Below are 17251 nucleotides of genomic sequence, written 5' to 3'. Positions count from 1 at the left end.
CCGATTGACTGCCCTGCAAGGATTTTTTTATAGGTGTATATAAATGGTTGCTCGATGCGAGAAGGTAAAGTTTTATAGCTTCCTTATCGATTTAAACGTTTGCCGCGCGCACTCCACTTAGGCGTCCACAACCCCAATACTCCGGTAGCTCGTTTTTCCTACAGCCGAACCCCAGGCTCTGAGTCTTGGCGTGTGACTGCTCTGGAGCACCACTCACCAGCAGGCGAAAGATTCCACCTCTATCCTCAAGCTGTCTGTTCGCCTCTCGCTGCTTGCGCGGAACAGGGTGGATTGACACGGTGAACTAGTGAACCAGTGGACTGACAGGACACACAGGGTGGAGAAGCCAACGGGGTTCGTTTGTCCAATAGGGGACTGCACGGCTACGGGGCCAACACATGGGCCATATGGTTATTGCAACCTGCAGGCTTCGGCAAGGGCGAACACGGTCAACCTCATTCCGATAATTGTTCCCTTCCCTGTCGACATCCAACACGTTTCTTGTCTCCTTTTTTCATTTTAAGGGAATGATGCCAAATTCCAGTAAATAGGAACAGCGTGATACTTTTTCTCTTGAGTTTACAAAAATAAGCTAGCGCAATCTTTCATGTGGTAGCTTCAGACGGTTTTGTTTTGCTAGCTTTGCCCTAATACCTATTGCCTGCACACACTGCAAACCTTCAAGTCACTGCACTTGGCTTTCGTTCTTCGAGGCTTTTGTGTGCTAGGTTGTACTCTACCCACGCAGAGATAGCAGAAAACAACAGGCGCGTGCGCTCACACACACCGAGCAGACAGAGACGGAAGTTCAATTATAACTATTTAAAAGTGTGATGATAGTATCCATGCTATTCTTAGCCACTGCATAAAAAGGCAGACGCTGGCTCGAACATTTCCGGCTGAATTCTCTTATCGCGCTCCCCCATGCTCCTCAAATGGATGAAAATCCAGCATGTAGCCTCTGGATAGCGTTTCTCTGCTCATTTTTCATGTGCTTTCAATCGCTGCTCTGTGTAGACCGTTATGAATTAGAGAGAGGTTTGATATTGATTTATTTCCAAATGGGTAATTATTCGTGCATTAGGAAACAGGGGAAACACCTGGAAAACTCACCTAAGCTAACATAAAATAAATCGTAGCTACATACAACTGCTACTGCTGGCCTAATAAAATGACGAATTCAATGAGAGACAAAAGGGCTTAAAGATTCCGTATGGGACCAAAAACATGATTGCATTTAGCGACCATGCTTAGTGATAGTTTTGATAGTCACTGTGATCGTTTAGTGATTGCGAAAACACAACTATCATCGTTGAACATCCAACTATGATCGTTTAGTGGTACAAACATACGACATTTATTTTATGTATTTTTATTTACGACTTATACTTAACATTCCACAGAAAATGGTGTGCATCAGCTAAGTTAGCCATGCCGAAATATCTTTATTATTATTGTTGTTGTTGTTATTATTATATTATTATTAGTAAATATATTTTAAAATTGGATTGTCTTACGCTTATGTCTTGCTCTATCAAGTGTGGTAAAGTTTGCTTTAAATTAGTCGAAATGTTAGAAGGTTTGGAAATTAAATTGCTAAACAGCAGCTTAGTTTATATATTGCTCTATCTTGTTAGTGTACATTTGGATGCAATAAGAGGACAATATGGCCAACATCCAATCCAAATACTAAGGAAACTTGCTAGTGATGAACTATCGGAATACTGTTTGCTAAACAAGAAAAAAGGCCAACAAGCATTAACATCTCCCGTCATATACACAGGCCTATTCATTACATATAATTATCAAAACGCAAAATAAATTGATATACATTTATTTGAATTTACTTTATGGACATTTAAATGGTTTTACTCCAGGATTTTAATGTTGATACTTACATTGCTCGTAATTTGTACGGCTGTCATACTAAGATTTAAAACGTAACAATTATTAATGTGGTCGTTAATGATTATTAATTAAATATAAAGGATGCATAAATGTTATTTAATCTATATCACTGACTTTTGTGATTAACCTAACTATAAGACTACACATGAACACAACTATTTTTTCTGCATAGATATAGGGACTCTTAAAGTCTATCTAAACTGACTGGCATTTTGAATCATTTATTCAACCTCGGCTGTCACTAAACTCGTGAAATCAGATATGAGATCCGCCTGGCGAGTCCCTGCACGAAAAAATGTCCCATCTTTTCGCCCCCTGCGCATCCTCCAAAATGAGCTCGAATATTGTTTTTGACACAGCGCCCGGCAACAAGGAGCGCTGCTGGAATTATACATTTTGAACGTGTTCGCCATGCCGGTATGCCCATTAATATTTGATAGGAGCCAAGGAGTTATTCTAATTTTGCTACACAAAGGTTTGTATTACCCAGGTGGGGAGGAGGTGAATAAAACAATGGCAATGCTATAAAACAAAGGGTCCCCGGACTCATTATTATTATTATTATTATTATTCCTGCTGCTCATTTATTGTTGTTAACAGTAACAATAACTATTATATTTTTATTTTTACCTCAAGCCCATGGATTACAATAAACGTATGTTTTTATGTCTGTGTGAATAAAACAATAAAGATCGATTAACCTCTTTGTTTGTGGTCGTCTTCTTCAGCGGCGCATGTGCATTGCACAATTATTGCCATCTCTACGAAATAACATTAACACGTCATAAACAAGATTTACTACAGGTAAAGTTGTTCACTTGACAAGCCTCCTCCTCGTGAGCAGATAAGGGGGGGAATACAGTTCAAATAGCGTGCCAGCCAATGAGGCATATTTCTGTGCTATTCTTTCAGTTTTCACAGTACTGAAATCATTTGTAGGGAAAAAAAGGTTTGTAACCATGAAAAAGCTATCAAAGTATTCTGTACTCAAGCAAACCAGAAAAGCCTACTTTTAAGTTTGTAAAAAAAAAAAAAAAAAGGAATTTCAGAAAGAAAAAAAAGACTATCTTTGTGTCTGAGAGGGTAGTCCGTGACCCTCTTTTAGCTTAAAGGCAATTCAAGCTCTGACAGTGTTCTAGTTAAGAATAAACTAAAGCAGTAGCTAACCCTTTTTGCTCAGTAAGTACTCCAATTAGGTTTTTACACCATGAAGAAAAACAGCTGCAGTCCAGGTATGAGACCCCTGGCTAAGTTTCCTGGCGGGCGCGGACACTTTTATGAGATTTACAAGGCGACGAGGCGTTCCCGTTTTGCCAAATTTAAACAAATCTTCCCTTAATTGGTAATTGCATATTCAGTAACTCAAGACCTGCAGCTACTTAGCCTTCATATTAGTCGCTGATCCATTGTCGTAAATCGTTCGCGATAATCAACTTGGGGGCTTAAAGATGAAGGGAGAGGGCGAAAGCGAAGTGTTCGCGGGCCGTTTTCAAATCAGAAAGTCGGCGAGCCTAAACGGTAATCCGGGGAATCTCTTCCTCGTTCCCGCATATCGTCGCTCGCCCATCATTTTCAAAGAGAAATGATTTATCGCGCAGACGGCCATAAACAACACAACTCCCTCACAAATACACAATGGCAGCCCCGCTGCTGCTGACACACATATCACTATAAATCAAGCGAAGTAGCTGGCTGAAAAGACGGTACAGAGAGTGAGAGAGAGAGAGAGAGAGAGAGGGACATGCAAAGGAAGGGAGAAAGATGGTTTATGTGGGACGGTGAAGAAAAGAAGAGTAACACGTTGCTTTACAAAATATATATGCAGTGATATGAATGGAGCACGGTGTAATGCTATGACATGTCGCATCACTCCTGTTGGCAGCTGAATTCAAACGATGGAATGGGTTTGTGAGACATGCATGCATGATGACAAGGGATGGCGTGGATGAGTATTTCTGGACGATATTTACTGAAACACCACAAAACAGCAAATAAATGCAAGGAGTCGAGTAAGCCTGGAACGGTCGCGGCGGTTGAAGTGGCGTTCCCCGTTCCCTCGTATACTCACAAGCTTCACACGGTGAGACGCTCCCCCGTCCAAATTTGTTTTATTGCAGCCTCTGTGTGAGGGTCTCTGCCTGTGCTTTTTTTCGCTCCGCTATAGGGCTTGTTTTTAAAAGGACAGTTGAATTTCACGTCAGACACTAGGAGACCATGTCTGCGATATTCCTGACGAATACATATCTATTCTGCAACCACTGCATTAATTATTTAATGAATCACGTGACCAGGAGGGGGATGGGGGCACCACGGCTTGCACGCTCGCGGGATTACTATGACCCAACACTCCACAGCTACACTACATTCTGTTCTGTCCTTTTTATTCTTAAAATGAAATTCTTCATACTGTTCAGGACAAAGGTAAAGAAAAAAGTTTGTTACGGCACGAATGTGGGCTATATGTGGTAAATGGTAACCTATATGGTAAACAGGCTAATTACAAAGGGTTGTTTTGTATGCAAGTGGTACAAGTTTTCTGTCTTTTATAACGCCTATGTATTTTTATTACAGACATTTTTTTCTTTATTTTTTTTTTCATATTATTTCCGTATTCAGTTGTTTCTACATTTGTAATCAGCATTTTATATATATATATATTTTTTTTTTTTTACTTTGCGATCATTTTAAAGTCAAAATATTGTCCTTAATGTTCTATTGATGTCTTGTTTGATTTCTCTGTAACACTACTTTGAATATACATTAAATAATGATAAATAAAAAAGAAACTCTCTCTGTGTGAAGAAATTCTTACGATAACAAGCACTCTGATGAATGACTGTTGGCATTACAACTGATATCACATACCCAATTTTCATCACTGATTCTTTGCCAGCTTATTTAACACTACAACCACGCGTTTCCACAGCTACACTACATTCTGTTCTGTCCTTTTTATTCTTAAAATGAAATTCTTCATACTGTTCAGGACAAAGGTAAAGAAAAAAGTTTGTTACGGCACGAATGTGGGCTATATGTGGTAAATGGTAACCTATATGGTAAACAGGCTAATTACAAAGGGTTGTTTTGTATGCAAGTGGTACAAGTTTTCTGTCTTTTATAACGCCTATGTATTTTTATTACAGACATTTTTTTCTTTATTTTTTTTTTCATATTATTTCCGTATTCAGTTGTTCCTACATTTGTAATCAGCATTTTATATATATATATATATTTTTTTTTTTTTTTACTTTGCGATCATTTTAAAGTCAAAATATTGTCCTTAATGTTCTATTTATGGTAATGATAATAAAACGACAACAACAACCAGTATGCTTATCATCTTCTTCTTCTTCTTCTTCTTCTTCTTATTGTTGTTGTTGTTATTATTATAATAAAAGAGAGAGCTCAGATCATAAAGAAAAATAGTCAATGAATATCCCAGATTTTACAAGCGCTTAAGTAAACAGAACGTTTGGCTAAAGGCTAGGTTTATACAGAGAGGCGGAGATTGATTTACGGCACTGAGAATACCCTCTTTTATTGGGGACTGTAAATCTGTCAAAAGCTGCATGAACGCGTAGTGCCTTATATATATATATATATATATATATATATGTTCATATATATATATATTCTTTGATAGGCAGACTCGCCGGGCAGCTGCTTGAAGTAAACGTGCATTTTCCATGTGTCAGGTTCGTTTGTTATAAAACTGCAATCAGGGAAAGGATTTAGATTAACCCAACTAGTGTATGAAATGTAGAGTCTTAAATTATTATTATTATTATTATTATTATTATTATTTTCAATAATAATTTTAATTCAAAATAATGATTTATATTTTCACGTGTTATCAGCGAATCTAATCATCATGACTACAATATGCGGTATAGCTGCAGCATACGCGAGCTATTAGTTGCAAATTAAATTAGAAGTCAGGTTTTCAAGAGTCAAGTCAAGAGTAACAAATAAAGCACCTGAAAATTCCTCTTTAGTGATCTCACTCATTACTCTTCGCTATCCCAGAAAATAATGGAATCTGTATCGCAGCAGCCATTCAGTTAGTTAAATATTAATATCGAATGAATTGGAGCCCGGTTGGAGAGATACGGAGAGTTAAAGAAATAAATGCACGCCTAATCTGCATTTTTCAAAACAAGAGATTAAACATATTTACTAAATAGTTGTAGTAGACCATGTGTAGATATCGGTAATAGTACAGTAATATTGATGAAATAGTAGATTAGTAATGCAGCAGAAAGGGGAGGGGTTGCGTTTTGCTGGCAATGTTAACAATGGTGATTTGCCTTACTTAATATGTGTCTCTTTAAAACACGCAGATGCGCACGCACACACACACACACACACACACACAGGCTCTCAGCCCAGGCCCACAAAGCTGGCGCGCGCGGGCCATATATCTCTGTGACTATGCGGTGCTGACCTCCGCTCCGTGGCTTTTCACAATAATAATTCAGCAATGCGCGAGGGCTATTTGTTTCGCAATTAGCGGCGTGAGCTAAAACAGGCACCACACCATCACATCAGCGTTACAAGGCCAAGCGGCGAGCTTTCCAACAAACCTTCAAGGAGGGAGTGGAGACCAGAACAAGGAAAGCAAAAAGGAGGGGGCTTACATGATACAATACGAGACGTTGTCACACAAAATTGCCGTCATATTTCTGGAGCGGAAGGCCCTCTTGGCCTCCCTCACAGTGTTACAGCTACTGAAATACATATAAAGGAAATCGTAAAGTAATCTCGCGGTGTGTATTCTGCAGGTCTTGACACGCATGGTGACTATTCGGGCCTTTCACAAGCTGCTCAAACCAAAAGACGGGAGAGATGTTTAAGGATGGGTCTTTGCAAGGCCACGGCTGCTGTTGTTTTAAGGACCCCGATAGTTTACTAGACTGTGTGTGGGAAGAGATAGCACGGTGCCCTCCGGTTACAGTGCCCCGGCCGCGCTGTTATGACAAACTCGCCCTAGGGCTTTGTTGACCATGTAAAACGTAGCGCTGTCCTGTCCGCGCCGGGTCAAGGGTTTCAGAGGGGTCAGTCTGAGCCTTCGCAACAGACCTAATCGGTCAGAAAAACGTGTCCTCTAGTTGAACCCATTGCTGCCATTCTGCCTGCCTGCTGCAAGAATCGATTTTTTTCTGTCATCCTTCAACTTCCCTCAATATCAGTTTCTATATTTTTGTCTTTTTTGCCACGCTTCATGCTACACAGGTCCGCAGAGGGAGGCGAAAGCCGTAAACCAGAACCACTGGCCTTTTCTCCAGTACGCACAAAAGATTGATTTGCAGGGGTTAAATGGCGGTGAGCCCGTATCAGTGCATTGGTGCTCATCTAAGCACACAACATGCAATTGAAGCAATTTGCTACAAGTCGTTTGTTTTAGGCAAATAGTTGCTCTCGAGACATTCTCTTCGGTGCTGTTCATTCCTGTCTGACCAACAGAGCATCGAATAATTTATTCTCGAAACCGGCCGCTTTGCACCTGTGTGCCACCCAAGCTCTCTGATGGAATAAAAAGGCCTTTTAGGGTGGAGAAACACATACACACGCGCACACAAACAATATTATATGTAAAATAAATAAAGTGCCATTAACAACAGTCATTAGGGCAGCATGTCAAATTGGCAGCTAGGAGACTTACATATGGCATATCTAGATATTGCTCAGATGTGTATGTGGCACATTGCAACTCATGCATATTCAGTGTTGATAGAAGATACACATGCGCGTTCACACGCACATGAAGAGACAAAAAGACGCTCGCGTGCACACTTTTTTTTTTTTGGCCCTCCATACTACTTCAGCATCAACACCCACAAATACACCATCTAACAATGCTACAGATGTGTTACTCCAAGACGAAAAGGAAAACATGCTACCACTTTAGTTGTGATGGCACACACCTAGAAGTTATCTTAAACACACGACAACCGGTTCCCAAAAGCTACCCTTTCTGTCAAAGCAACCATAAAACCCATCCGTGGCACAACACGACAAATGTGCCTCTGCTACCCTACTGCGAGAAGGCCATAAAGCAATAAAACTCAAAACACTAAAAGTGCGGGAATTAAAACAAAAGTACTGTACCTTAAACGCTGCCATCTCTTGTCCTGCGAAGATTCTCACTCGCGCTAACATTTTCAAGAGATTCTTCATGGGACATCCCTCGCCAAAAAAGTTTTCTTGCGGCATGACTTAGTGAATAGAAGATGGTAGAGGAGGGAGGGGGGATGTCTTCAAGTGCCCTTCAAGATTTCACTCCCCTCCTAGCAGACGGTCCGAGCAGTTGTGCTGCCGAATGACAATAGGAGAGAAGACTTGTTTAAAGAGAAGCGGTGATTAATGATTTTTCTGTATAATTCTCACATTTTTCTTTAGGCTTCTGTCTGCAAATAATGGTGGTGAACTTTTGAGGCCCTCAAAAGAAATCTGTTCACTTCTATTCAAACCAGTGTGGCTTTTTTTTAAGAAAATAAAATATGTGTGAAAACAATAGGATTCCAAGGTCTATTCAGATACCACACGCAAATGCATCCATTTAAGTTCTCGGGTAACTTTTGACAGACATGTTAAAATTACATTTAATTTGGATGCAAGATTTGGGTCTAAACCACAAAATGGGTTTATGTAGATGAATATCTATCTATCTATCTATCTATCTATCTATCTATCTATCTATCTATATTAATCTGTTAAAAAATCTTACATATGTATGCTACTACAAACAGTATTAGCTAACAATTGTGTATATTTAACAATTTCAACTAGAGAATGGTCCTCAAATGATTTTACTGCCTCACATTTTTTTGCTTTTTGAAGTGTTTGACGTTATGTCCAGACAGCATTTCATAAATAAAAGGGAGAAAACAGACAAATGGCTTTAGCGGGCTGTGTGGCGAAAAGGCCTCTGATATCAACATGCAAGTAATAGAAAATCTTCTCGGTGCCACGGAATGCTAGAAGACCAATTTAAGGCCATACTTTTGTGTAAAGTTCAACGCCAGCAAACGGAATGTTATTTTCTCCGGCTCTATATTTTCAATACCTGCTCTGAGAAAAGAAAATGAAAATTAATACAAGGGCTGCGCCTTCCAAAAGAAGCCATTTGTCTTCTTGATTATCTATTTGGTTGTCAGGGTTTGAGCTATGGCACCGACCCGCTCCTTTGTAATATAAAAAAACACACAGCTTGCGCTGGCAAAGAGTCGCGAAACTGTTGTGCAAGAATTACACTCATTAAAGCATTAAAAGCCCACGAGCCGAGAAACTATTTAACTTCTGCTTTTTTCTAACATGGATCCATATTTTTAGGCGCATTCACGGCATCGTTGAGCAGAGGGTTTGTGCACCGTTAAATTAAGGAGAGACGAGACAGAAAGGAAGGGTTTTGTGATTTAGAATAAGATTACAAAGCGTAATGTACCAGGATTACTCGCAATGCAGCGATATAAATCACTAGAGAGATAGGCAGTGATCTTCAAGACAGGCGAGTGCTACAAGGCTAACGAAAATGCGCAGTGGCAAGCCATATTCAATTAAATTGTGTTTTTAGTTAAACAGAGGACGATGGTATCCACCTATACAAGAAATATGTATTTAAAATAAGACATGACACATGAAGAAAGATTATACTTTTCCGCCATTTATTAAATTTCTAGAGCTATTTACAGTAACAAATGTAAACAATGAAAGGTACAAGCAGAAAGAAGACAAAATGCAAACATGTAAGAGGAGAAATGTACAATTCATCAGCGAGACAACTGATCTTTGGAATGTAATAATAATAATAATAATAATAATAATAAAATGAATACAATTGAGAGAAGAAAGAAAGAAAGAAAGAAAGAAAGAAAGAAAGAAAGCGAAATGTATGTGCACATGTCTATGTACCATAAAACAAAACGAGGGTGGAAGTAGAATAAACGAAAATAAAGTGTATTTACTCATGCAATATACGCACCTTTCTCTATACAACCCTGGCCACACTTAACTTAAATTTCATTTCAACTTACAAATGCTGAGATTAGCTATTGCAGATATTTTCCATTAAGTCCAAAGAACTTAAACTTATCACTTCACTGTCAAAAAACAAACAAAAAACAATTGAGGTAATTCAAATAGTACTTAGCAGTGCTCTCTTTAAAATGCTTTGCGTTGTACCGGTTTTGGTTATGCATATCTAGCCGTCCAGCTTCATTGAACTTTTATATTATATTTAATATGAACGCCTAATTAGTAATTTGCTGTTCTTAAACTGAAATGCGCTAAACAGGCGAGTGAAACAAGTACCTGTATTTTTAATGAGCGACAAATGGACCACACGCACAATAAACCCTCAGTCCCATTGGCATTGCATTCGAAATGCAAATAGCAAATGCAAAATAACCTAATTGCTACAAAATACAAAACTTCATATCAGTTGAAAAACACTCGGCTAGTTATTTTAAACCAGGGGAATAAAGGGAGTCAGAAAAGGCTTCTTGACAAAACAGAGCGACTCATTTATTAAGCACAACGCTAGACGTCGAGGTAATGGGCAGGCCTACGGTTCATCCTTTGTACCACAGAGTAAACATGACAAATGAGGCCGAGTTTGGCGTGATTAAAGATGAAACACGGATCCATCTTCACCAAATCTGAAAACTATCTGCCGCCTTCTGTGCTTATGAAAGGGGCGAGTGAGCAGGAGAGGCGTGAGGGATAAAATGGGAACCAGACTGGGAAAGCAACCCATCTAGCATTTGAGTTCGAGTCTTCACCCATTTTTAGTGTTAAAAAGATGAACATTTCCTTTGCTCCTTTCCCCCACATCTTCCTCGTATTTTATCCCTGTAATTAGAGTGCAGGGGAGAGTAGGGAGACACAACGCAGGTAAAATCCACGTTCTACACTCCAGAAAATTAGATTTTATAATTGTACATGTTTTGGGCAACAGTGGAGTGCTATAGACTTGGCAGAGGTCCGCTTGCTCGGTTCTGATTGCTGCCCAGTGTCGGGCCGCTGCTTGGATTAGTGTTGGCAGAGCTGCTGCGTATTTTGGTGTTGGGAAGTTTATGGTCCTTCTTCCACTTCATGCGCCGGTTCTGAAACCAAATCTTAATCTGTCGTTCGGATAGGCATAGTGTATGGGCAATCTCCACCCTTCGTCTGCGAGTCAGATAGCGGTTGTAATGGAACTCTTTCTCCAATTCCAGGACTTGCTGTCTCGTGTAGGCTGTGCGTGAGCGCTTGGGTTCACCCCCTGAATAGTTCGGGTTCACTGTTGGGATACAGAGAGCGACACGTTACAAAAAAGTATAACACACGCACACACACAGCCCCCAAACACACACTCACACATACATATGATATGTACACTCCAGTTCATCAACAGTCAGATGCACAAACACTATACTAATATAATGTAGGTACTTTATTTATTTAAACGTGAAAAAAATCTCGTATTTGCAAGTATACAATGTGACTGTTTAAAGCTTCGGTTATGCAAAAATGGTAAACAAAACAAAAAAAGTGGCCTTTGTCTATTTAAGATAAGCAATTTGCATAGTGTCGGGACAGTGACACTAATTTCAAGATTTTATTGCTCAAAATAAGTCAGGAATAGCAGCACAAGATAAAACAATAGGACTATTACATTTTTGCGTAAGAATTCATAAAAAAACACATATTCAGCAATTCACTACGAGGGAACAGCATAATCTATAGTTGGCTATGGGCGACTAATGTTAAGCCGTGATTTTGCAAACACGGAGTTCGCCCCCTTTTGAGCGCACCCCAAGACAGTTGTATGAATACAAGCGCTAATTATCGCGGAATAATAGTTTGTAAAAGAGACCGACTGTTTGTATTACTATTAATGTTTTATTATCGTCCTCATAACTATTAATATTTTAGCTCCCATAAAACTTTTTTTTTAATTAACAATACTTAAGTGACAATTTAAAGTACACCTCAATCCGTCCAGTCATTTAAAATCAAATTACTAAAACATAAAACTTAATTTATGGATTACATGAGATCTCATAAACCTCTTCTCGGGAAGAAATTAGAACGAGAAAGTTGCATAGACCCCGAAAGAGCTTAAAGAAGGAGTGCAATGAAAATTTATGGAGGGTGTAATTATATTGCCCTGCAAACAGACGATCGTAAATCTCGACCAAGGGCAACTTCATAAGGGGAGCAATAGATTTAACGCCGGACGTTATGCTTTCTAAAGTGTCTGAGCTGTCTGCGCACGGAAACACTAGTAAGAGAAGTTTAGCTGCACTTACCGATGTTTACGTGGACTTTTTTCATCCAGGGGTATACCACGGGATCCTTTCTTGAAGTGACCGGTGAAGTGTTTTGGCTAGTGGGAGTCTGACCGCAGGCAGGCGGAGGGCTCGGAGTTACCGAGTCGCAGTGATGGCTTGGTTCAGGGAGAGGGGTCGAGAGTGCGGTTGTGGGTAGAATGTGACCTCGCGGAGAGATGACCGCGGCAGGCTGCCCCGAACCATGGCACGATGAGTAGGGTGGGTCGGCGCAGCCCGACCGCTGGTGGTAGATCGACTCATGCTGGAACGAGGGGTCTTGCCTCTGGGCGCTGTAGTAGTCCGGAGAGTGACTGGGTAGGTAGTCGCTCTGGGAATATTCCTCGCATGGTGGAAACTTGGGGTCCACATAGTTGGAATTGATCAAATAGGAACTCATGGCCATTAATTTCTTTGAATTGCACACAAAATATACTAAAATTTATATGTATCCCTTTACTCGTTTTCCTGTTTGGTAGAACCCTCCTACTTTCTGTCAAGTGAACAAAGTTAAGGGTCCATGTGACATCGTCAGCCAATGGCGTGGATCTTCGCGATTCCCGGATAAGGAAATGGGATTAGTCAGTTTAGACCGCGCTCATCAACTCACATTTCGGAATAGTCTAAAATTCCATTCTTTCTCAAACGTTGCTATGCACTTGATGAGATAGTGAGTAAATCAAAACAATAACAAGCCAATGCAGACACGGCGAAAAGGCATGCTGGATTCTACCAGCCCCACAGAAAGTCACGCCCCCAGTCCCTCTCAGTTCATCTGCACGTTGAGAACATGACTACACCTCTATAAAGAACTGTTCAGATTTGGCGAATAGAAACACTGCTTAATTTTGGCCAGTGTTCATGAAAAGCGGTACCAGGGGAAAGTGATGCAAGAAGCTCGCCTTGGCCAAGTTCTTAAATGCACTCGCTAATAACGGTGAGAGAATGGTCGTGGCGTGAGCAGCGTGTCAGAGATGAATCTGGGCTTGTTTAAGATCGATAGAAAATTCATCAACTAATTCAGGTTACAAAGCCTCCTAAATCACAAAGGAGACCTGCATTTAAACGGAGTCTGCAGTCATTCCACTCCAAACAGCGCGTTTATCCTGTATGCCAAATCTACACACACTGAATAGTAATATATGTGCTTAATTCACTATTAACACCAGCAGCAAATATTTCTCGCTGTTTACTAATAGTAATGTTTTAAATGAACTGAATCAGTGCAAAACTATACAAATTATTATTATTATTATTATTGCTCATTTCGAATTCTTTCCTTTTTTTCTAATTTCTAATTCTTTAAAAGTCTCATAAAATATGTGTGACATCATGAACGCCCTTCAATTCTCCACCACAATTTACAGAAAAAAATGTAGTAGTTAGGGGAAAAAATAACTTTCGTTACTGCAACAATATTCCATTAACAAACAGTCATTAATAAACAAACCGAAAGTTATGATGTCATCTTCTTTGCCCGTTGAAGTTGAAATGTAGCCTATACATCAACTACATACTCCCTTAGACACGAATTTGTGACTGTGCGTCTGTATACACAAATCCGGATCTACAGGGTATATATAGATGACAGGTATCTTCTTGACAGGTATTGAGAAAGCCTGCTCACCTTGACAGTACCTTCCCAGTGTCAAGTGTTGCACCTGGAACAGTCTGCCTCCAAGGATATCAGCAATCTGTCTCGCCACTTAACGGATCGATGCTTCCTTTATAAACTTTTCTAATGGTTTGTGGTAAACACTGGATTTTTTCTTGTACATTTCTCCCCGACATAGAAACTAAACGCATAACATAAGAGAGGAAAATGGACATTTTTTCCACTATATGGCCCCTGGGCTTGTTTAAGATCGATAGAAAATTCATCAACTAATTCAGGTTACAAAGCCTCCTAAATCACAAAGGAGACCTGCATTTAAACGGAGTCTGCAGTCATTCCACTCCAAACAGCGCGTTTATCCTGTATGCCAAATCTACACACACTGAATAGTAATATATGTGCTTAATTCACTATTAACACCAGCAGCAAATATTTCTCGCTGTTTACTAATAGTAATGTTTTAAATGAACTGAATCAGTGCAAAACTATACAAATTATTATTATTATTATTATTATTATTGCTCATTTCGAATTCTTTCCTTTTTTTCTAATTTCTAATTCTTTAAAAGTCTCATAAAATATGTGTGACATCATGAACGCCCTTCAATTTTCCACCACAATTTACAGAAAAAAATGTAGTAGTTAGGGGAAAAAATAACTTTCGTTACTGCAACAATATTCCATTAACAAACAGTCATTAATAAACAAACCGAAAGTTATGATGTCATCTTCTTTGCCCGTTGAAGTTGAAATGTAGCCTATACATCAACTACATACTCCCTTAGACACGAATTTGTGACTGTGCGTCTGTATACACAAATCCGGATCTACAGGGTATATATAGATGACAGGTATCTTCTTGACAGGTATTGAGAAAGCCTGCTCACCTTGACAGTACCTTCCCAGTGTCAAGTGTTGCACCTGGAACAGTCTGCCTCCAAGGATATCAGCAATCTGTCTCGCCACTTAACGGATCGATGCTTCCTTTATAAACTTTTCTAATGGTTTGTGGTAAACACTGGATTTTTTCTTGTACATTTCTCCCCGACATAGAAACTAAACGCATAACATAAGAGAGGAAATGGACATTTTTTCCACTATATGGCCCAGAAACAACATTTTCATGCCTTCGAAGATCAATATCTTTGTCTCTTCAATATATATACTGGACGGTCGAAGAACACACCTTTGTCGTCTGGTGTGCTATTTCATGTAAAAAAAACATAGACTGATGTTGGAAATTAATAAAACACACAATTACAAGCTAAGACTTACACAATAACATCTATTCACGACAGACATGAATTTTAAAATAGTTCCTTAGAATCTAGCACAGAAAACGCGTACAGGCCAGCAAGTAAATGCGACCGGGACAGATCTCAACAAAGGTCAAAGAAAGCTGAAACAGCCACTGGAATAAGACGTGTGTTTTATGGCAGGTCAGCTCTGTTTGTTGCCGGCAAACACCAGTCAAACGGCGAATAAATAATGAGGTGAGAGGTATAAAACAATAAAATATGCACATAGGACAATACCACTAGTTCTTTAACCCCTTGACACCGAGCAAACATTTTATGACTCTTTAAACAAGCGTTTCTCTCACCAAACAATCGGTCAATCATTTCATGGAGAACGCTCTGAAATAAAGAAATAATTAATTCTAAGGAGATTCTCTTTGTTTTGAGGATGCACCGATATTTCAAGGCTGGTTTTTAGATGTACAGAAAAGGTAAGATTTCCTTTAATTCTACAGTAGAAGGAAGAATAATGGAGTAGGCTAAGTGGGAAAAAAAACGAAAACGCATTAATTTTTTGGAGTTTACTTGCTATTTAAAATCATCGACCGTATCCAATTTATTACAGCAGCAAGCAGTAGGCTATGTTACGTTAGTAAATCTACACAAAAATGAGGGATAAACATAAAATTGTTTGTAACTACATAACGCTCCGTTTGCTACATTTCGTACCTTAACGAAAAGAAAACTCTACCAGAAAAAAGTTACTATAGTACAAACATCGTAAAATTAATATTGTATCCAACGAAATTGTCGTTGTGCGTCATACCAAAATATTTCAAACAAGCACCATAACACAATGTATCGTAATATTATCATTTTAATATTATATATTGTCCTTCAAGCACTAAAACAATGCCAAACAGCTGAAATTTTAAATAAATATGTTAGTTTTTCTAAATATGTACATATAAAATAACGATTTAGTAAATGTCACAATATTGGTATGATATTGTTCATTCATTCATTCATTCCTTATTATTGTTTGCAAATCTAAATCTGGAGGGTTTCTGGACAGTCTTTGTTCTGCTGCGGCAAAGGCAGAACATTTACTAAAGATTATAAATTGACTCCAAAGTATACACGAAAAAGCTGTATTATTAAATGTATCAAAATAATATCGAATAGTATCGAAATATTCTCAGATACCTTTGTGTGCTCAGCTCCCTCTCATTTCCGTGGGTCCCCTCGAGTTCCTCTTTAACATCCCGCGACGATAACAGACAGGCGGACATTAAAACATCCAAGAAAATCTTCAACCGATTTAAGAGCTCAGAAAAAGCAATAATAAGGAAAAAGCACCGAGCCACCAACTTCGACAGCAGGAGTCATCGCGCCGTATTTTCCGTTTTGAGGATTTATCTTGCTGGCAACAACAAGGGGCTTTCCCCACACAACGCAGCCTTCTCTGTCCTAAAACAACTAAAAATATAATGCACGTTAGCCTCGAGCCGCTGTGAGCTCTACAATACCATTGGGCGATATAAGGCATTTTGTTGTGGACTCTCAAGTTTTCATATTAATCTCGCACTTTGGCAGTCTTTGTTAAACAGCGAGGCGTGTCACGAGTCCCAGTACATTTTAATATTTGTTAGACGCGCTGACCTCCGGTTCACCCCTTCTCTGGGTCTCTCCCACTCTAAAGTTCTATAGTAATGCATGCATAGTTTGCTCGCTCATATTGAATTGTGCCCAGGTCATTACTTTGAAGAAAAATGGCTCGAGAAAGGGGGTCATTCAAAAAAGCTTTATAACCCACAAATCAGTTCAACCATAGAGCAATTCTTTATTTCCCTATTTGTATTCAGAACACTAAAGGAGATATTCAGCGTGTATCTAAAAGTCCAGATTATAAAAACGACTGCGTTTAACACACACTTCTAAATGTGCATTTAGAAGAGAGAACTATGCAATTTACAAAACAAAAGGTTCGTTAATTCGTTAACTAAAAAGCCACTTATATAAAATAATTTTTTGTGTGTGAACAAATTTATATATTTGTTTATACGTAGGCTATGTTTAAATATATATTTAAAGCGTTAGTTGTTGCCATGCGAAAATGTTAGGGGCGATAACAGTTATTAAATGGGAATATTAAAAAAACGTGTGTGTGTGTATATATA

The 17251-nt window shown here is 39.0% G+C and overlaps 1 protein-coding gene across 1 annotated transcript; it reads right to left on the bottom strand.

The window, feature by feature from the left end:
- Positions 1 to 9909: 9909 nt before the first annotated feature.
- LOC107582891 (homeobox protein Hox-B4a-like) lies at positions 9910 to 12658 on the bottom strand. The gene is made up of 2 exons (XM_016268917.1): positions 12201 to 12658; positions 9910 to 11188 (listed from the first exon to the last, which is right to left on the bottom strand). Exons 1-2 carry the CDS (start codon positions 12622 to 12624, stop codon positions 10872 to 10874), a joined length of 741 nt encoding a protein of 246 aa, XP_016124403.1. The 5' UTR covers positions 12625 to 12658; the 3' UTR covers positions 9910 to 10871.
- Between the last annotated feature and the right edge of the window lie 4593 nt (positions 12659 to 17251).

Source organism: Sinocyclocheilus grahami, unplaced genomic scaffold (assembly GCF_001515645.1).
Source record: "Sinocyclocheilus grahami isolate Dianchi unplaced genomic scaffold, SAMN03320097.WGS_v1.1 scaffold48.1, whole genome shotgun sequence".
Lineage (NCBI taxonomy): Eukaryota > Metazoa > Chordata > Actinopteri > Cypriniformes > Cyprinidae > Sinocyclocheilus > Sinocyclocheilus grahami.
This window is presented reverse-complemented; position numbering and strand designations above follow the sequence as displayed.

Coding starts and splice junctions, on each gene's coding strand:
- LOC107582891 (XM_016268917.1), bottom strand. CDS start 12,624: ATGGCCATGAGTTCCTATTTGATCAATTCCAACTATGTGGACCCCAAG. Junction 11,189..12,200: donor AAAAGTCCACGTAAACATCG/GTAAGTGCAGCT, acceptor GTATCCCAACAG/TGAACCCGAACTATTCAGGG.